The sequence below is a fragment of the Cyrtonyx montezumae genome, unplaced genomic scaffold (assembly GCF_038088225.1).
Source record: "Cyrtonyx montezumae isolate F1298 unplaced genomic scaffold, pur_monq_1.0 scaffold_3, whole genome shotgun sequence".
In the NCBI taxonomy this organism is placed as follows: Eukaryota; Metazoa; Chordata; class Aves; order Galliformes; family Odontophoridae; genus Cyrtonyx; species Cyrtonyx montezumae.
The window spans coordinates 108,889,996-108,910,798 of NW_027072034.1; the positions used below are offsets into that span (position 1 = coordinate 108,889,996).

Here is a 20,803-nt window from a genome sequence, read left to right on the forward strand (position 1 = left end):
ATCAGAACTCCCCTGGCACAACTTGAGGCTATCACTTCTTGTCCTATCACTGTTACCCAGGAGAAGAGGCCAGCTCCACATCTCTACCACCTCCTTTCAGGTCATTGCAGAGAGCGACAAAGTCTCTCCTGAGCCTCCTTTGCTCTAGACTGAATAATTCCAATTCCATCAGCCACTCCCCATAGAACTTGCGCTCCTTCACAGCTTTATTGCCCTTCTCTGGACATGCTCCACTGCATTTATGTATTTCTTGTAGTGAGGGGCCCAAAACTGAACGCAGTATCCCCTTATACTCCTTTTGTTTCCTCTTGTGTTACTCTGAACCCATAGGGCAGAAGATTGCTGGGAGGAAAAGCATCAGCAGAAGAAGGGTCAAAAGAGGGATTCAGATCTGAGGAGCAGGGGGCAAGTCCTGTCCTGTGTGATGAGGAGGCCGTATGATGGCTACAGACGCACAAAAGGAAGGATCTCTGGTGGTGGCAAGTGGCTGAAGGAGGCAGTGGGTCTCGTTGATAGTGCTGGGCCTCTCTCTGTCACCCCAGTTGGCACCAGGGACAACAGCCAGAACTCACGGCTCCCACCCTTCTGTTCTGCTCACTTTGTCTTGGAGGCAGTAGAATGCAGCCACAGCTCTTTGCACACTCATTGGTGTGGGTTGTGCAGGTGTAAAATCCTCAATCTCAGCTCAGCGCAGCTTGTTTCAGTTTGCACATCTCCAGGTTTCCCCAGAGACCTGCAAATTAGAGAAATGGGAAAAATTACAGCATGCTAAGTCTATAAGGTATAAAGTATCAAATTGTTGAATATTCTATGAAATTACATCTAGAGCCAAATCTACCTTCCACAGTAGAAACATACATCTTTTCAGAAATATGCTTTGTGGTTTTGCCAGCTTGGCAGATAAATCTTAAGGAAAGGAACAGATTTATTTACTGAAAACACTTCTGATAGGAAACTCCACCCTGACAGTTGCTGAGGTTTTGTCCAAAGGAAAAAGTCAGAGAGAAATGAGTGTTGTGAAAAAAAAGCAGTTCAGAATAGGTATATTTGCACCCTCATTTGTTCTACATGCTCCTAAGGAGATGAATATTAAGATCTCCAACCAAAGCAAAGCTTTCATACCTTAAAGTCAACAAGTCTGTAGTGTCTGGGTTTATCTTGACACCATGACACCATCAAAACAGAAGGCGTGGGACTAGTGCTGTCTGGGTCTGTGTCCAAAAATATCTAGCACTTCCAACCTCCGGTTTACCGGGATGAATAGTGAATAATATCAGAGTTTTCAGAGGGTTTTCATTAATGTAAGCAATAAACAAACATGCTTGAGAGACTACACATTGATTAAAAACTTCAGAAAAGCTAGGAAGAGAAGTAAGGCTGTTTGTATGACTAGAATTGTATATTTATACTCTTTCAAGCTCTCTTTTGCAAACTAGACTTTCCTAGGATACCTATCACTTCTAGATATTTATTTATTTGTAAACTATTGCTCTCTAAGACACTTCTTCTGGATGTTGTTAGTATATATTCAGTCTGTCCTGAACTGTAGAAAAACGAAACTATTATTTTTAGTCCCGAAATTTCACTGATTTCTATGTTAGTTGAAAAGACTGTGTTTCTAATAATCATCAAAATCTCCAATGGCTGTGACTGCCCTTGGGAGCCTTTTAATTCTGTAACCCTGTGTGTGGGGCTGAGGAGGAACAAACATGAAGAGGAGGAAGAAGTGATCTATGTGTTATGTGAGACGTGAGTTTGGGAACTTGGCTGGCACAGTGGAATATGGGAATATGGGGTACTGGTAAACAAAAGCATCTCAACATGAGGAAGAGGAGGTTTAGTTATATTGTGAGTTAGCATGAGCACTGTCTGTTGTCTGACTTTGAATAAATGTCATTTACCCATGGGCTGAAATGCCACCGTAGCGCAGGCCATACCTGATAACAATTCAGTATTTAATACAGAGCTGTGATACTTACTAAAATTCTACTGAACTGAGGAGACAAAAACGCAGCTTGAGGTTATTTCAGATACATGTTGGTTGGCTGATTTGTTGATTGGTTACCAGTACTACAAGCAGTGTAGGTTCTGGGTGCTCCTTGGTGGCTCTGAGCAGGTTCAGCAGGGATACTTCCACACACAGGTTTTTGCAAACACCATCACTGCTTGAGGAGCACACTGTCATGAGCTGTTGGAAGCACACTCCTTCCTTTGGGTCCAGGCCTGGCAAGAGCCTGTTCCTCACATGTGCATCTTGATTTACCAAGTACCCACAATCACCCAAGTCCTGAAGAGTAAAACACCTCTGAGGTCTCAAGTCTTATTTGATGTTGAGACAAGAGAAGCCATGCCAGTAGCTTCCAAACTGGGAAGATTTCCAGGAAGATAAAAGTGAGGCCCCACCCCACTATCTATGAAGATCCCAATACTGTCACCATCTCAAATTTCTTCAACTGTCGGTTCATCCCGCAGCGCCAGTTCTGCTTACCAAAAGTGGCCCACTGAGCGCTCGCATTCCACGGCCCAGCTCCACGCCAGCGAGGTATATTTGGCTATGAAAACCATTTTATGGTAGTCCTTTCCTTTAGAGGTATGTGTGTGGTTGGGGAAAAGGGTCACCATCAGGTTCAGACTCATTTTCCACATGGGAGAGTCCCATCACACCAAAGCATCTGCTTCATTTCTGGATATGCTGGTCTCCCTCCTGGCTTTCCTGCAGGAAGCTGAGTCACTTCTATGTTTATAATAAAAGTGATTTTTTATCCAGTTGTTTTACTTCAATGGACCTATTCAAAATCTCAGATAAAATCTTCTGGAAATGACATGAGTGCTGAGATGGATGTCCAAATGGCTGCCAGGACCCAGTGTTTGTGGCCCAAAGGACAGGCTTTGTTTTGGAGCTCAGACTCAGGAACACAAGCCAGATTCCTGATCTCTCCAGGCAATCACAGCATATAAAACGATGTTTGAAAGCAAGCTCCAGAGAGCCTTGGTAACCTCCAGGAACAGTCTGAGTGTAGGGAGAGCAGCAAAGGCAAAGCAGACATGAGGAAGCTACTGACACCACTGATCTTGACTCTGACCCTGGCAGTTCTCTGCTGCTGTGAGAAAGGTAAGGGAAATTGACATCTTCCTTAGCAACACTGTTGAATCTCAGTCTGGGAGACTGTACCACTGTAGTAAACCAGAGGGACCTGGGAATAGACAGTCTTATCTCCTACTGGGTGCTTTCTTCCACTGGTCAAAAAAAAATAAACTTTTGCACCATTGAACTGCAGTAGAGAATTCCAACATTTTGACATACTGATGCATTAAGTCAATTTAACAATTAGGTAAAATGGCAAAGGAATGCTGGATGTTCAATTCTGAGTACGCAGGGTGAGCTGCAGGGCAGAGCTGTGTCAAGAATATGGAGGGAGACATTATTTCTGCAGCACTGGAGTGATGTAGAATCACAGAGATAGGCTCTGAGTCAAGCCTTCATCTGCTGAAAAATGTGGAATGGGAGCACATCACATCTGAAGGTGATTTAGGCATGGTGACATTATGATCAGGAGAGTGATGCAGTGGTTAGATCTAGTGTTGATGGTGAGAGAGGGAAGGGTGGGAAGATCAGAAACAACAAGTGTTTCTTTTTGCAGCAGGAATAGAGAAACCAAGTAGGAAGGGGCCCTGTCTGCCTGTCCCTGGCATTAGACACATCATGATTCAATACTGGAAAATATATTTTGCTTGATCTATATTTTCCTTCTGTCAGTCTCTTGCTCACTTTCTCACTGTTGAGTGTATCTCTGCTGTTTTTGTTAGTTGTTACTACGTTCCAGATTGCTTAACAGCCTTGGAGTAACTTCTAATTTTTATTTTTATGTTTGAAATCCAAGGAATGTATACATTGCTTAAAAATAGAACTACAAACAACTCTTCTCACACAAACTCTTTGTTTAAGCACAGTTTTTGTTTTGTTAGTTGTAGGGTTTTGTTTTGTTTTGTTTTGTTTTTGTTTCCACAGCTCTTTCTCTGCCTGTAAGTACACTTATGCCAAATACCTAGTGAAACAGTGGAAGATAACACTCATGAAATAGGCCAGTGTGGGAAAACCAAGGTGAAGAGGAGACCTACCATGTCTGTTAGAAGACAATTTGCTTGGATATTTGCAGGGGGTATTAAGGATTAAGATTCTAATTAGGAAACAGAAAATTCTAATTGGAAACAGAAACACAGTGTGTGAATTTGTCCTGGGAAGGTCGGTGAGCTGGTTTCCTCAAAGCTGGTAGAATTGATCCTAAAGTGTAAATCCAGAAGTGTAGCAAAGTGTAGAGTTGATCCTAATTTTTTGCCCTAATTCTCCTTGCTGTCAATATCTAGTGATTTCTGCCTAGAGTGAGGGAAATTTTCTCCAAAGATAGAAGAGATGTTCAGCTATCTGAAGAGGGGTTGTAAGAAAGAAAGGGACTGACTCTTTAGCAGGTTCTGTTGTGACAGGACATGTGGAAATGGTTTCAAACTAAAAGAGGAGAAATTTAGATAGAATATAAGGAAAAAGTGTTTTACAATAAAGATGGTGAGATGCTAGTGCTTTGCCACCCTGATCGAGCTGTAGTGTCCCTCTTCATTGCAGGGGAGTTAGACTGGATAGCTTTTGAAGGTCCCTTCCAACTCAAGGAGTTCTATGCTTCTATGATTTTCTGATTCTGTCTAAATATGGGATTTTTCTAAAATGGTTTCCCTCCAGCTGTCCCTGCCCTTAGCAGTGGTGAGGAAGAAGGGAAGAAAAGGAAGGTCTACCTCAACTTTCCACGGTAATAAATGGTTACTGTGTCATTTTATGTTGTTCAGAAGAAGATGAAATTAAATGCATTCAGGCATAATGCTAATGGGTGAATTTTGTGGAGAACAATTCTATCCATACATTCTGGGTGTTGGGATAGATTTTTGGGAGGATCAGATCTTTTGGAAAAGGGAGGAAGCTGAATCCATTCAATAAGCAAAATGATTCTCTTAGAGAAAGGAGCAAAAGAGCAGACAGCACAAGCAAGCCCCTGTCTATCTGTTTGTCTTCCAGATCCCAAAGAGCCCTCAGGATCTCCCAGTGCTGCCAGTGAGTATATAATTGTGACTGACACTTAACTCCATTCTTGTGTATCTTTCTTCCTTCTTCCCTTTGATGGGTTCAAGGGTGAACAAGAATCATGCTGCATCTCCCCTCCACAAAACAGTGTGGTGTAAGAAAAACAACGTGCCTGGTCTCTGTGGTTCTCTGATCTGAACTCAGAAACCTCTCCAAAGAGACCACTGTGTCCCCAGCCTCTTACAAGAGCAGTCTTTACAAGAGCAGAACCTGACCCAGGGCCTCCAAACAGTGGTCTTCGTATCTACTGGTCAACCAATCTAGTGCATAGGACTACAGAGAAGAAAGGTTTTGTTTCTGAAAGCAAGTTCCATCCTTAGCTGCTGCTGGGGGTTGCAGTTCCTCCTCTGTTGGGTTGCCCAGGCCACAGGGAATTGTGCTTGGGATATCCACAGGTTTCACAGCAAGCTGATCCTGACAGAAATTCACATGGAAAATCCCCCTTTTTCTTCCTTGTGTCTCCTTTTTCACACTTTACAGGGTAACATTGCTGCTGGTAAGCATGAAAGTTGGTATTTCTCCAGTGAGCCAATACAAACACGGATTGGAAAAAAGGAAAAAAAACCAAAGTGTTCAGGGAAAGGGGATGATTTCTGACAGGCTGTTATTTGTCCATTTCTGTGCATTCATATCCCACACAAGGGTACCTGAATAAGCCTAGGAGACAGAAAGCAAGCCAAGAATCTGAAGTTAGCTGGGCTAGAGAAACAGCATGCTATTCCCTTCATTTTCTCCTTATTCCTATTTTATTCTGTCATGACTTTGCCTACTGAGCATTTGATGTGGACTCATATCATACTGTGCAATAAGAGAATGGAATTTTAAAAAGAGCCCTTTCTTCATGTAGATTTTCAGGTTGCTGTGAGGGGGGAACTCAGATGTAAGGTTTTGAGTGGAGAGTGGAGTGGGGAAAGCTGAACTGGAAGTTGGGGTGAGCTGCAGCTGTCAACTTCTTGTGATGAGAGAAAACAATCCCTTTTCAGAGGCTAGGCTGGTCTTTGATTTGTAGAGACCATAGCCATGCATCTCTAACCTGCTGTGTTCTCTCTTGGTAGGCATCACGGTTAAAAAAGAAGTTGCCAATGCCTTTGTGAAGAGGCAGAAGAGGTTCGACATGTATGAATGGTAACATCACATGAGCCAGGCTGAGAGTTGGGCTCCAGATGACTCTTTGGAAGAGGGGGTGGTATATGACAAAGCATTTCTTTGCTGTACATCAACACACCATGCCTAGAATTAAGAAGACAGTAAGAGACTGCCATTGATAGACTAATTGCTCTGTTTTTATAAATATCCTTTTGGGAGCTCATTGCTGGTCTTTGTTATTCCTTCCCATGGAGGAAGACAGCACTAGCCCATGGGGTCAACAGCGTACAAGTCAGAAGCTGCTCAAACCTGCAGAGACATCAGACATCCAAATTCCAGGATAATGAGCATCACAGAGCCCTGGCCATTGCCTCTACCTCCATATAAAGGAGACACAGCTTTGTTGCAGTGGTGAGGCTAAATCTGAAGCTGTAGGTTCCACACCCATTTGTTTGAGGGTGGTGAGGCACTGGAACAGATTTTCCAGAGAAGATGTAGATGCTCCATCCCTGGATGTATTCAAGGCCAGCTTGGATGGGGTCTGGGCAGACTGATCTGGTGGGTGGAGGCCCTGACTGAGGTGCAGGGGTTAGAGCTCAACAATCATTAAGGTCCCTTCCAATCTAAGCCATTCTATGATTCTATGATCTAGGCAGAGAGATTTGGAGAAATCCTAGATAAAAAATGTTTGGAGAAATTTGACCTCATGCAAGAATACTCTTCAGACATTTCCTAGGAGTTGTTAAGCCACAGTCTCATGTAAACCTGTGTCAAATATAATTATTATTCAGTCTGCCTTTGGACTGAAAGAATGATGGTTTTATATAGATGATAGAAAACTGGGAGTTCCTATCTTGTGGAAAAGAGGATCATAGAATGGTAGCAGAAGTCACTCATGTTGAAACCTGGCACACCAGGTTTATTTATTTATTTATTTATTTTAAGTAAAATGAAATTCGGAAGTAGAAACTGTATTGCCTGCCCCTGTATGGGTAGATCATGATAAAAGTAGTTTCTGCTACAAGCATAAATGAGAAAGGACTTCTAAGAGAGCTTGCTGTATTATTTAATTACAAGGTAAGGATAGTCTGGAAATACAGATGCAACAAGTAGAACTCAAGGATGCAGCAGGGAACTTCCAATACAGAAATAAAGTAATAACTCAGGAGATACTAATCAGTTTTCTCCTGTAGCAGCTCATGCAGGAAAGATAACTGTATCTGCAGCAGGAGGTAAGAGGGGCATCAAGAATGTGTAGCTGAGACTTAAAGATTTGGGCTTGCTCAGCATGGCAAAACAAAGCTGTGAGGTGGAAAGGATTATTGTCTACAACAAAAGTGATGGTGATGAGAAGAAAATACTTTAAAGAAAGACAGAGCAGAAAAATGAGCAGAAACAGCACAGATGAAAATAAGCAAGAAATACTAAAATAAAATAATTATAAAATAGTATACATATGCATATTCTACAAGACTGTCATGTAGCTGGGGAATGAGGTTGGGGGCAAAAACAAAAAACTGTGTTCAGTCCCAGTTTCTCCAGGTTTGTCAAGGAGGTCTACCCCCACGTAGGCAGATGTTTAACCCACTACGAGATGCACCCCACTGCGGTGCTGTGGGGAGTCACTCCTCACATTGCTGTCAGAGTGTGAAACTTCTCCAGCTCCACTGACTGAATGCAAAGTATGGCATCTTTCTCTCTGTTCACTCCAGGTACTCTGAGTATTACAAAAGCCCAATGGAACAGATGCGTGAGCGTTGTGAGAGCTACCCACCCTGTGACTATCTGTCTGACCAAATAGGATTTCCCATGGCCTACAATCGTTTCTTTGGGAGATACTAAGGATGGTATGATTATTTTGATCATTTGACCATTCTAAACCCTCCAGCAAGAAAGAATCTTGTGGACAGGAGGAAGGGAAGAATGACACCTACACTGGGACCTTCTTCCATTGCCTCCTTGCCAGCTGAAACACAAAGGCAGTAATTATTCTACTTGTCTGGATTGCATTACCTTTCCCACTTTTATCAAAGATGTTTCTTCTCTGTTATCTTCTGTGGTATTTTCAGTGTCACCAGAAACATTTGAGAAGACTTTATGTTACCTGTTTCTTCTGTAAATACTGTTACAGATCCAGAAATCATATCCCAGTATACTCCTATTATTCTATCACAAAATTTGCCTTTGTAACACCAATGTTCAAATCCCAAAAAGTGTGTTTGAAAACCTTTTATATGAGCCCTTCCATTTGTGTGCTATATTCAGTGACTGTGAACAATGAATTGGAAATCTCTTATTGTTTTTTTACAGTTGATTTCTGGAGAAACTGAATATACCCAAGCAGAACAAAAAAAAATCTGTCTCTGATATTTTTGTGCTTGAAACTAAATATGTTAAAATAGCTCCCAGAAAGCAAACAAAATAAAGCAATAAACTTTATGAAATAAAAATAAAGCCTTTTGATGTTGGATTGAAGTTGGGCCAGCATTTTGTTCATCCAAGGCAGCTTGCCTCTCTCTCTTCCCTATATAGGGAAGAATACATATACATATCTTATTCCATCTGCACTACTTCATTCTGTATCCCTGTATGAATGTTATTCATTAGCAACTTTCTGCAGACTCCCTTGATACAGTCTGTCAACACGTATTCCCTGAGAGATAGATGGCAAATCCCATCTCCAACAGTAGAAACTGCTGAGCCTTGAGAAATGCTGATTGCAATAAATACTGCTTATGTAAAGCAGTTGGTGTGCTGCTTTTCTCTGTTCCTCTGTACAGCCTGTTTCTGCTGTTAAGGTCATATCTGGAAGGAAGAGCAGGATCCAGATTGATGAGGCTTTCTTCCCCTCTCCTCTGCTCCACTGTGGATTAGAAATCATAGCATCACAGAATCGTTTGAGCTGGAAGGGACCCTTAAAGGCCATCTGGTCCAACTGCCCAGCCATGAACAGGGACACCTACAGCTCAGTCAGGGTGCTCAGAGCCCCTCCAGCCTGACCTTGGATGTCTCTAGGGATGGGGCATCCACCACCTCTCTGAGCAGCCTGTGCCAGTGCTCCACTAAATAGCTACACAAAGATTCAGGTGATGATTTCTGTACACCATTACAGTGATGGAGAGCAAGGTTTTTACTGATCCACTGCCTACTGAGTTCAGCATTTCTCTGCAAGACCCTACACTAAAGTAAGGACATGGGATAAGTCCCTACAGGTGAGCGCTGTGTGTGCAGTACTCCTTTAGAAAGTTGTTATGGCTTGCACTGGGTATACTAACCTTGGCCAAGGAGAAAACGTTATTAAGTACCTCTGCTTGTCTTGGTCAAGTATCTGAGAGTGGTTCCTCTATTGGCATAAAGTGATGCTAACAGAAAACTCGCCCTTAAAGGTCATCTAGTAAAATGAACAATGTTCTCATTGAAAGCTGGGAAAATGTTGCCAGGAAAAATACCAGAGAGATTAGTGAGCTTCTAGTACCTGCTGTATGAATGTGAGGGTTTGTTGTTGTTGCATTGTTTTTGTTTGGTAAAAAGAAAATCAATTTTTTTTTCTGTCAATATTTATATAATTCTGTTAGTTTTATATTTTTCTCTTCCTTTTGATAAATATTCTTTTCTGGGAAGGGGAATATTAAGGCCTTGATCATGCAATCTGGTCTATGTCACCGGGTCTTTAAATGGCCTTTGGAGGACTGAGTGCACAAATCAAATCACAAATGCAGTGCTGGATTGGAGGAGCTCAATTTTCACCTGTTCAAGGGACACTTCAATACCATTAGTCATCCTCTGCTGCCATCGTATGGTCATTTCATTTATCGCCGTGGCTGCGTGTGCCCACCTCAAAATCTCTCTGACCAGCTTATTAGCGGGCAACGAGAAGTGGGCTTAGATTGTCTGTGTCAAAGTGAGAACGATACCCTAGTAGTCTTTGTTCTTTTACTGTGCAGAAGCGCTGCCGGAGGTCATGGGTCTTTGCACGTGAGTAACTCATTGTCTTTTAATTGGAAGGGTGACTACAAAGCAGCTAGCAGGGAGAGATTGTTCTCGATGTAGAATCTGCATGTATGCACTCATTCTGAGAGTAAACATGTAAACAAGTCAACAAGGTGCCACTCTGCTGTGGTGTAAGTGGAGAACCTATGCTACTAGCAACTGGGAGAAGCTAAGGAGGAGAGAGATATTTATGTTATCTCTGCGTCCAGATGGGATCCCAATCTGCATTTCTGTGTAGGCTTTATCAGAGCTCTGCACGTCATTAAAATGACTTCTTAAACTGTCAGCCACAAAGTACTCGTCACCTCATCTTCACATATACTCCTCAGGAGAGAATTGTCTTAGACCTTGCCTTCTCTTTCCAAGAGCAAGAGTGCAAGATACCTTGGAATTAAGAAAACTGTCAAGGCAAAGGACAACTGCACTGGCTGAGGTTGAAGTGAGGAAACAACTCATAAAGTCCCAGTGCATCCAGACCCTTGTTTGTGGATTATGGGCACACTTCTATCAGTAAGCTGTCTGTTGGACTTTATCAGTGACATCTGGATTGCTTTAAGAATCCACTGGGTGATCTTCAGTTGAAAAACTGTCACCAAAACTAGAGAGTAAAATACAAACTTCAGAACTCAAGAAAAAAACGAAGAAGAAACAAATTCAGGGCTTCTCTTCTTGAGCTAAATGTTCTTTACAGTGTCTTGGGAAGATTCAAGGATGTCAGTGCTTCTGATGGCCAGCATTTTGTTGCTGGTCTTGCAAAGACTGGTAAGGGGGGCAAACATTGTGTTATATTTGTAATGGTGAAATCATTTATCCTATTGAAATAAAACTTTAAATAAATAAATAAAATCTTTTAGAAGCTTCAGATTAATTTTCATGGAATTGTTCCTCTCCTTTTCCAGCCTCTCTCAACTGAGATTCTGCCAACAGCAGTGTGCTATTGGATGGGGCAGTGACCATTTTGCTCTACTTACTCCTTATGAGTTTCAGTTTCCCCTCAAATAAATTACAGTATAATTGAGAAATAATTAGAATCCTCATATGGTTTGTGGACGAGACTAAGTTCATAGGCTAAGAAGGTTATTGGATAGTTAGTGTGTCATTTCACAGTCAAAATATGTTAGAAATTATGTTCCCCTTATAGCACTGGGTTATGTAGAACCTTTCTCATGTTTTAATGTTTATTTACATGACAAGTCCATCTAAGAGAGACAAAGTGGATGATCAAAAGTTTTGGCACACTGCTGCTGTGTTCTTCTTACTGAACATCCTGCTCTGAAGCCAGAATACGTCCAAGGGGTGTGATAAGAAAGAAAGAACTTCACCCCTGAGATGTGTTCAGGCTACACTGCCCCTGACATAATGTTTTGCTTATTCTTTCTTTCTTCAAAATCACTTACTGATCATGAGCAGAATATGCACTCTAGGTCTGTCCTATGAGTGCTATCCCTTTGCCCTTCGAAGTGCAAACTGTCCATAAGTTTTTAATGCCAATGATAATAAAATTAGAACATTAGCATTCTGATTGTTGTTTGCTGAGGTGGGGCTTGGACCTGAGGTAGCTCAGGAAGGCTTGCCAAAGATGCCTGCTCTCTGTTTTTTTCTGCCAGTGCTGAACAACTGAAGGGAGAAAGTAGGGGAAAACCTGGCTTGCATTTACAGAAATACACACACACACACACAAAAATCACACCTCTGATGCTAACCATTGTTTGCTTTTGCATTGCAGGCTGTGTCCCACCTTATGATGGATATGGCTCTACATTCCTTCGATGACCAGTACCTGGGTTGCAGAGAGCAGATGATGGAAGAGCTGGAGCAGGGAGACTATTTCCAGAAGGAAATAGCTGCTAGTAAGAACTATTCAAGTCTCTGGAAGAAGGCTCAGGAAGCTTTGTTGAAGAGCCCTGTAGGTCTCCTGAGGGAGATGCATGATAGTCATGCCACCGTCCTCATGGCTTACACCATGAATTCTTCCCTGCACTCTCAGCTGAACTGGGCCACATCCATAGCAGGAAGGTCTCCAGAGCATTACAGGCACAACTTCAGCTTCAAATATTTTCACTTTTACCTAACAACAGCTATCCAGATAATGAAGCAATGGCAGAGCAGCAAGGACAACATGGGGAAGCGTCACTGCTACCGGGTGCACAGAGGTGTAAAGGACTTATATATTGAGGCTGCAGTTGGCAGCACAGTGAGATTTGGCCGTTTCACCTCCACCTCTCTCCTCTGGAATGAAGCCCAGAGATTTGGAAATGAAACACTGTTTACAGTGAAAACCTGCCTGGGAGCAGCTATGCAAGGCTTTTCTTACTACGCATCTGAGAAGGAAGTTCTCATTCCCCCTTATGAGATATTCCTTGTCAAAAACTTCTTTCGGACACAGCATGGTAACCGGTTGCACCTGCATTCTGTGGGGAACTACAGCAAGTACCGCTGCCAGCTCTTGAAAGGTACTGTACTTACCCCTTTGAGCAGGTAGGATGCAGGCCAGCCTGGTCTCCAGTAGCCCCACTAGCCCAAGCCAGATGTACCTACACAGGGCTAGCTGCTGGACAGCATGCCTCAGGGATCTTAGCAGCCTCCACTCATCTGCTGTTTCAAGGATGCTGCAGAACACATGCATTGAGTCTCCAGCCTTCCTATTGAAAGGGCAGATGAAATTTGCAGGCAGCTTGAATTCAGACTCATGTCAGGCCTCAGGACTACACAGGATTTTGGTGCACTACTACACTGGCAAGCTCAAATAAATGTAACCAAAACTACATTGCCTCACTCCTGTATTCCTTCCCCTGGCAGAAGACAGGAGAAGTATTGATTGGTAGAACAAACGGTGTCAGCTTCCTGGCTAGAGATAACACCTCTGTAAGAAGACCTCAATGGGTTTGTTTCACAGCCCTGTCCTAGGAGTGCACTACTACTATAGGATCCTGCTTTTTTCCCTTTGGAATGAAAATTTTTGCCCATCTGTAAGCCAGAATAGTAGATAGACTTAAGGAAATGTCTCTTTGTGGCAAAGTGTGCATTAGAAAGGGCAGGAAGTCCTAGGCAGTCAAATAAGATTTAAATGACTGCTCTCTTGACTTTCTTTCAGCTTCAAGAATCAAGAACAGTGGTTCTACTGCCTCTGCCTCCATCTTTCTTCCTACCGTAGTTGGTGTTTTCTTGTGCTTGGCCATGCAGTGAGTGATTCTCTGGCTACATCCAGATATGTACATTTGAATAATTGTCAAGAAAAAGCAGTTGGGTGAACTGCTTGGCTTTCTGAGCAGCTCTGTGAAAGCTTGGTGCTGCCATTCCATTGGAAATCCCATGTCAAGAAGTACAGAACTTTAGGCACCTGAGAAATGCTAGCATTAGAAATGAGGGCACATAGGGAATGTGGGTGTCTTTGTATTTTTGGGAAGACTGAAGTGAGTTGTCTGACACTCATATTTCTGACATCAGATTTAGACACATGCAATGGCAGAGACCATCATCTAAATATCTAAAATGTAGTAGCACGTTCTGTCAAACTGAACAGCTACTGCTACTGAAATCCTGAAACATCTGCCTGCACAGTTTGACCAGATTTTGTGCAGAGCTATTTTATGATTAGCTTGTACTCTTGTGTATATTTCACACCACATTTTTGCCTTTTTGCTTTACCATTCATTTCAAATAATTCAAATATTTGATTGACAAAACTTTATTACGATTCCTAAATGCTCAGAGATACTAAGTAGAGATTTCAAAAAGGACTGAGAAGATTAGAAGCAGCTGTCACAGATATGTCTTGAATGTGTGTGTTTAAGCTTGCTCTAACTCCTTCCTATGTGAGAATTAAAGGAATCAAGGTGGACTTCTAACACATTAGCACATTTATGTCTCTTGCAACTTTTCTGTTACTACTGGGATGCAGTTTTCAATCATTTTAACAAAGATTTGGAATGCTTCACATGGTGGCCTCAGCACCCTGAAAGCCTCCTCTAACATGTCAGCTGCTACTTTCAGGCTACTCCTTATGGATCTGTGTCCTCGGAGGAGGGTCTGAATGAAAGAAAAAGTGAAGAGTTGGAGGATACAGAATGAAGCCTGAGCTGTTGTGATGTTTCACTTGAAGAGGAGCTGTCTTCTGTGGTACTCGGTGTCCCATTCTGTTGCAGCATCTTAACGATATCAGTATAGTCCATGAGAAGTTCTGAGACTTGGAGGGATAAAGCAGGTGAACTCAGTAACTGCTCCATAGCAGACTCGACTGTGTCAGGGAAATTATCATGTTTTAACAACACTGCAACCAGTGCACCCAATATACTTCCTATAATCCCCTTATTCTCATAGATATCTTTTACTGCAGCCATTTTTTCCTGTAGAGAGATGACATGACTGGTAATTTTAGCACACAAACTTTGCTTCATGCTTTCCTGTACATCCTTGTCTTTTGTTTCCATTGTGGCTTGCACCTCTTTTAAAGCACTGAGCAGGAGCTGCAAGTTCTCTTTAATGCTGAACTTTTCTTTACTGTCATGGTGGGGAAGTTGGTACCAAGATGGTGATTGAGGATCTGGAATATTGCATTGGTTGCAGAGACGAATGTACACTAATTCATACAGATTCTGGCAGGCCTTCAGCAGCCTTTCTTTGTCACTCCTAAAACCAAGGCAGGATAACATTTCTGAATGAGGTGTCTGGCTCTGAAAAGCAAACAGAGAAAATCCAGATGACAGAGGAAGAAATACAAATACTTTCAGCTGTGATGCCAAATTTCTGAAACTAATATTAGAAATTATCAAATCATATTACTCTCCCCACAAGACTTCAGCATTAGAAGAAAACACAGAAAAAGCTCTTTGTCAGCCTTTGCAGGGGTCTTACCAAGTGGGCCAGCAAAATATGGTGTCAATAGCTGTAGGTATGGTTATTCTTATGGATGCAGGAGTTACGAATCTGACCTTCAGCACGTCATCTGAAAAGCAATAGTAGAGGTGAAAATGAATTATTTTCACCTTTGGCATTTATTGGTAAAGTTGTCTGAGTCCTCAAACAATCTACATTCAGTCTGTAGATAGTAGTGGGTATACACATCATGTAACATATTACAGGAGTATTCGCATGCCCTACATGTTTTGTTTTTTTTGTTGTTCTGAGTAAGTTATATAATCTCTTTTCAGCTATGGCTGTAGGTACCTATGCCACAGACAGATAGATTCATGCTGTTCCTATTCTCTTCAGGAACAAAATGCCTTTGGAAGACCTAACAATTGTGAACCAGTGTGAAATAAATTGTGCTATAATTAAAAGGAAGGGGAAATAAGGAAGAAAATGAGGAGAATGAAGGTAAACATAACATAATAAAATGAATGGCAAGCAGGCAGGCGGCAGGACCCAGCTGAAGCCCAGGCTCTGGATCCCTGACTCATCACATGCTGCTGGAAACCACCAGAGGAACACAGTGGAAACATGATGAGATCACTGTCCTGTACACATTCAGCTGTTTGAAAGAGCACTTGGGCACTATCAGGTAGGCTATCTGAATGTTTAACTTGAAAAGCCTCTGGGAAAAAACATGCCTGAAGTTGAAGAAATAGACAGAGATATGGAAATGTATGAAGTCTGCCTAACTCTAGAAAATGGCTGTTAAAAAAGTGTGAGTGTGAAGAATAAGAGATAATTTATGTTTAAGGGACATAAAATCAAAAGGAATTTTAGGAAGCTGAAAGAATCATGCATAAAGAATAGATGCTATCAGTATCCTCCATAGCTTTCTAGTAGATAAAATGTTCATTGAAACACTCCTTCTCTTAGAACATTTTGTCTTCTCAGTTTGTATAAATAGGGATTAACGAATGATCCTTCAGCTTAGCATCAGTGAGGTGGAAAGTATTAATACACTGAGCCAGAGAGTAAGCCAGTAACATCCCAGAAGCATAAGGAATCATAACCTGAGCATAAGGAATCGTGGCTTTTTGTTTACCGAAAATCAAAACCTTTTACTGTATGTAAACTTCGCTTCCTCTAGCCTTAAGAAAGATAAATTAAAGACTTGATTCTCTTGACAGAGCTACAAGATAAGTGTCTGAAAAAACAATGTACTGTGCAAAATAGTGGAAAAAATTGTGAGTTAACTGGCTTGTAGTTCAACACTAACACTAAGAGTTGGCTAGAGGAGTGTGAAAGACAAAAACTGTTCTTTCTTTTGTCTCAAAGCTTGATTCATGAGGCCTTTTTGGTGATAAGACTCTAACTGACAGCTGCAAATTTAGGGGGTGTCACTGTGCCACAATGCCTCTGCTTATGGTTGTAAAGATAAGCAGAAATAGGGGCAAGCAGTCTTTTTGGGGGTATGGCTTGGAGAAGCTGATCACTGCAAAAGACAATAATGCTTGTGCATGGCAATAAAGACACCACTCCCTGCTGGCTTATCTGTTGGGCCAGATGTCACACTAACAGAGAGAAAAGAATAAAACTGAGAAATAGGGGATAAAAGGCCTTCACTAAACTCAGGACTTCGGAGAAGAACTCACAAAGAAAAAAACTTTTGACAGAGAATTCCACGAGGGGAAAAAGCCTCTTTGGAAGAACCCCCTGTGTCCTGCTTGCTGTGAAGCTTTTCCCATCAACAGACCTACTACAAACCTCGTTGGATCCACGGTGGTGATTGTATCTCTCTTGCTTTCTGATGAGACTCCTTGCTTTTCTCTTTTCTATTGCTCATCTTCCCTTCTCCACATCCCTAAGCAACTAGGATTTGTAATAAACTGGTTGGGCTAACTTTTGACCCGTTGTGTCTTAATCTCACCATCGGGTATACTTATATTGAAAAGAACCTCTTCTCCCTCCTATAAATTGGAGTGGGACACGAGTATTGAGATTGTTCTGCTTTCCTACTGTGGTCTTGTTAGGAAAGGAGTGTCTAGTGAACTACAGCTGGGTTTTCAGTTAGCTGATAATGAAGGAACTACAAAGGACAAAAATGGCACAAATGTTATCTTTCAGCAAGAAAAATCTAGCTAGACTCCTACACATGATTATTTGTAGCTATAACTGTGGTTTGTGGGTACCAAGAGCAAGAAAAAAAATTATATTGGAAAAATACAAAGTAACACATACCAGAGGCTCAAGATACACAATAAAAGGGTTGAGAAAGCCAAAGTGCCACCAAAGGAACCAGTCATCCTACTCATTCATTGTTTGTCCCCAATGCACGTGCTGAAGTCAAAATCATTTGTACTTTGCAACTGGTGATGGGTTAAAAGAAAGTGGTACACAGAGGGAGTTTGGCTGCATGGCTGCTGCCTGCTGATCCAGGGCAGTCTGTCATCCCAGGCAATCTGCAGGAGTTGACATGGCACACCAAATTTCAGGGGCCTGCCTGTAGCTGCTTGATATTTGGCAGTGAAAGATCAGCAGGGACTTCATGGCATTAGGAAGGGATGTGATTTGGAGTATTGAAGAAAGAAACAGAGAAGGAAGAGGGGCTGCATATCAGGGAAGAAAACACAGTGGGAGTTGAGTGTAAGTGATATGGGTAAAGATGGGTTTGTTATAGATAATTTTGCTATTCTCTCTGAATTCTGGAATGCAATATAGTATAATAGTATGCACACAAAGTTCCTATGTTTCTCTTGAATGGGATAAGAAATAAACTACAGTGGCTTAAAACACCCTCAAGCTGATACAAACAGCACAGTCATTATAGTAATTTAAAAATTGTATGCCACTAATTGAAAAAAAGTAGGTTGACAGAAAAGTATGTCTAGAATAGGCCTTTCATTTCCACAGTTTATTTCAGATTTCACTGACTAGATGAGCTTATCCTGTTTTTCAGTGAACTAGTTCAGCTTCTACTGTCTGCAGTTTCAGTGACGGAAGACTCACGTTCATTTTACCAATCTACTAATTACCATATTTTTTAGCCAGTTTTGTTGTTCTGAGCAATGTCTCACAAGGTCCTTTTTGAATAATTTGGCTAAAGATACATAAAAGTGTTTAAGATTTATGGAAGTACAAACTGTCTTTTGGGATTTGATTTGCCAAGTATAAAAAGAACTAATGAGGCAGAGACAAAGAAGTCTACATTTCACTGCTTATTAAGGTCTGGGATTATGGATGTTAAACAGAGTAATAGTCTTCTTTTCTCTCTTGAAGTAATTTACTCCTGAAGAATGGCACTGAGTGACCTCCTTTACCCAGAAAACCCCAAGAGACGTCAAGAACTGATCCATCTGCACCGGGAATTGCTTGACTGCATGTCCATGAATTTCCAGGCAACAAATGAGCTGGCTGGAGTTCTGAATGCACACCTGGGGTGTACTATCACCTATATCAGGATGAGAGAGAGCAGCACCATCAAAGAGAACTGTGATATTATCATTCAAGCGATGCATGAGATTCAGTGTCAGGTACAGAAGATTGATAGAGACATGAAGGAGAAGCTGGAGCCTGTTCTGTACCAGAAGCTGTATGACATCGAAGAGCCAGAGCTGGAGAAAATTGCAATAGCCCATAAAGTTTTTTCCACTGTTCTTGGAAAAGTGACTTCAGATGCTGGGGTGGTGGCTATCAAACTGCTTAGCTCCAACCTTATCACTCTCACTGTCTGCAAACTTGTCAGCCTCCTTGCACGGATTGGGGCATCTGTTCTTGGGGGAATCAGCATTGCTATCCTTGGGCTCGGCATGGAAATGATCCTCCACGCCATTCTGGGAGCTGTGGAGAGGAATCATCTGCTGGCAGCTGTGAGGAGCTATGAGGAGCACCTGGCTGAGTTTAAAGAAGCCTCAGAAAAATACCAGCATGCCATACGCGAAGTGACTTCTTTGGTCAGACTCCAAGTTCAGTGAATGGAAAGGCAACACTTAAAATATATGGCATTTTTTCCTCAGCTGTTTTCCAGAATGCACTGTAAGTGAAATGCTATTAGTACTGGTGACAGTAATACGTACTGCCAGAGCAGAAGTGGTGAGAAGGTGCAATTTTTCTCTTCCAGAGTTTCTCTATCAAAATAATACTATAACAGGAGAAAATGATTTCAGTAAAATAACCCATATAATCACCTGCAGAATTCACCAGGGCAGCTGTTGTTAAACTCATAGTGTGGATTTGTGCTAAATCTGACAGGTCAAATTCTTCATTCATAGAAATGCTTACAAGGACTAAATGAAGCACATGTAACTCCTATTTCCTGTGCCATTCCTGCCTGAGGAGCCAGCCAGAGATCTTTATATAAATACTAATCCCTGCAGATCAACAGATAAGAAAATCACAGGCCTCCTGGGCCCACTGTTGAGAGAATCCAGCTGCAGTGCTCCTGGTGTATCTAGCTGTGAGCAAACATCTTGTTATCAGTATTGTCCCACTCCTGCCCACCCACAGGTACTATGATATTTCTGTGCACACTTGCTGCTTTGTTGATCAAATGGCATTAAATGCTTGCACAAGGATTTGTAAGATTACAGCCCTATTAATGCACTAAATTTACTTTCAAGTGCTTTAAGAGTCAGCAGTGTGGGCTGCCAAGAATACTCTCATTCTGTATTTCACAACATACCACCAAATGTCAACAAATTTTGCAGACTTTCAGAACAAAGCTAGAAGCAAGAACATGTTTTTCTGTCAAGCTCTGATTTGCTGTGGTTTGCTTATTTTCTTTGAAAACAAATATATATATATATATATAATATTTAGGAATTAATAAAAATATATCTAAATACTCTCAGAGCTCTTTTTCCTGCACTTGGTTTATTTTTTTTTTTATTGTAATGAGAAATCAATCTCAAAACAAATCAAGAAAAAAATGTTTAAATCCTTCATTATGGGTGTAGTTTATAAATTCTTCATACATGCTTGTTAATATTCAGCATCAAAAGTTTAATGGTTAGATAGTGCCCATGAAAATGAAAAGATTACATCTAGGAAGCTCTCCACTGTCTTCATAATCATTCCATTCTGTTTTGGTGTTGTGTATATATACATATACACATACACACATATATATTTTCTTTCCTACACACACATATATATTTTCTTTCCTACTATTCCCACTTAATTTTTTTAATTACTATTTGTACTCTTTTATTTATTTAGTTATTTATTTATTCTCTCTCTCTTTTTGTTTTCACCTACGTGGAAGCCGCTAGATGGCAATGCAGCTGCGGGCCCTCAAGCAGCTCTGAGCCATCGGTGATAAAGCTCAGATGCCAGAGGCCATTGCTGAATTGGTAAGCCGGGACCAGCAAAAGCCACAGGCTGGGCAGTGTAAGCCTGAAGAGGCGATTCAGAGGAGGCAAAAAGCACTGCCTTACCTAGACGTAAGCTTTTGTGGTGACATGCTGTCCCAAGCATCTTGTTTAGTGTGTTGACATTGCCTCATTCCTCATCTGCACAGCAGACAGTTTAGAGGCCACTGTTTAGAAGCAAGGCACTGTCCAGCTGCAGAAGCAGCACCATTTTGAGTGTTGGAAAGGCAGGACTTCCTTGTTCCTTTTGCTGTCTGTGTGCAAATCTGCATTCTAATTTAGGGAGAAAAAGCATGAGCTCGCTATGTATCTTTGTGAGATCATCAGTCGCTGCTGCAGAAGAAAAGTGGAGTCAAATAGAAACAAATCTGTTCTACTTTTC

At 41.6% G+C, this 20,803-nt stretch overlaps 3 protein-coding genes across 6 annotated transcripts; all 3 read left to right on the forward strand.

The window, feature by feature from the left end:
• Positions 1-2,857: 2,857 nt before the first annotated feature.
• Positions 2,858-8,689, forward strand: BGLAP (bone gamma-carboxyglutamate protein). Of its 2 annotated transcripts, XM_065742884.1 has the most exons (4): positions 2,860-3,112; positions 5,063-5,098; positions 6,184-6,253; positions 7,927-8,689. In XM_065742884.1, exons 1-4 carry the CDS (start codon positions 3,046-3,048, stop codon positions 8,054-8,056), a joined length of 303 nt encoding a protein of 100 aa, XP_065598956.1. In that variant the 5' UTR covers positions 2,860-3,045; the 3' UTR covers positions 8,057-8,689. The 2 variants fall into 2 exon arrangements, with proteins under 2 accessions (XP_065598957.1, XP_065598956.1); XM_065742885.1 differs by lacking the exon at positions 5,063-5,098 and having other exon boundaries at positions 2,858-3,112.
• Positions 8,690-10,431: 1,742 nt separating this feature from the next.
• Positions 10,432-14,272, forward strand: ART4 (ADP-ribosyltransferase 4 (inactive) (Dombrock blood group)). The gene is made up of 4 exons (XM_065742775.1): positions 10,432-10,966; positions 11,931-12,657; positions 13,299-13,386; positions 14,198-14,272. The coding sequence occupies exons 1-4, from the start codon at positions 10,883-10,885 to the stop codon at positions 14,235-14,237; spliced, it is 939 nt and encodes a 312-aa protein (XP_065598847.1). The 5' UTR covers positions 10,432-10,882; the 3' UTR covers positions 14,238-14,272.
• A 57-nt stretch (positions 14,273-14,329) lies between these two features.
• SMCO3 (single-pass membrane protein with coiled-coil domains 3) lies at positions 14,330-19,908 on the forward strand. 3 transcript variants are annotated; one of them, XM_065742777.1, is made up of 2 exons: positions 14,330-14,413; positions 18,340-19,908. In XM_065742777.1, the coding sequence occupies exon 2, from the start codon at positions 18,349-18,351 to the stop codon at positions 19,024-19,026; it is 678 nt and encodes a 225-aa protein (XP_065598849.1). In that variant the 5' UTR covers positions 14,330-14,413; positions 18,340-18,348; the 3' UTR covers positions 19,027-19,908. The 3 variants fall into 3 exon arrangements, with proteins under 3 accessions (XP_065598849.1, XP_065598850.1, XP_065598848.1); XM_065742778.1 differs by lacking the exon at positions 14,330-14,413 and adding an exon at positions 14,923-15,709; XM_065742776.1 differs by lacking the exon at positions 14,330-14,413 and adding an exon at positions 14,923-15,704 and having other exon boundaries at positions 18,332-19,907.
• The last annotated feature ends 895 nt before the right edge of the window (positions 19,909-20,803 follow it).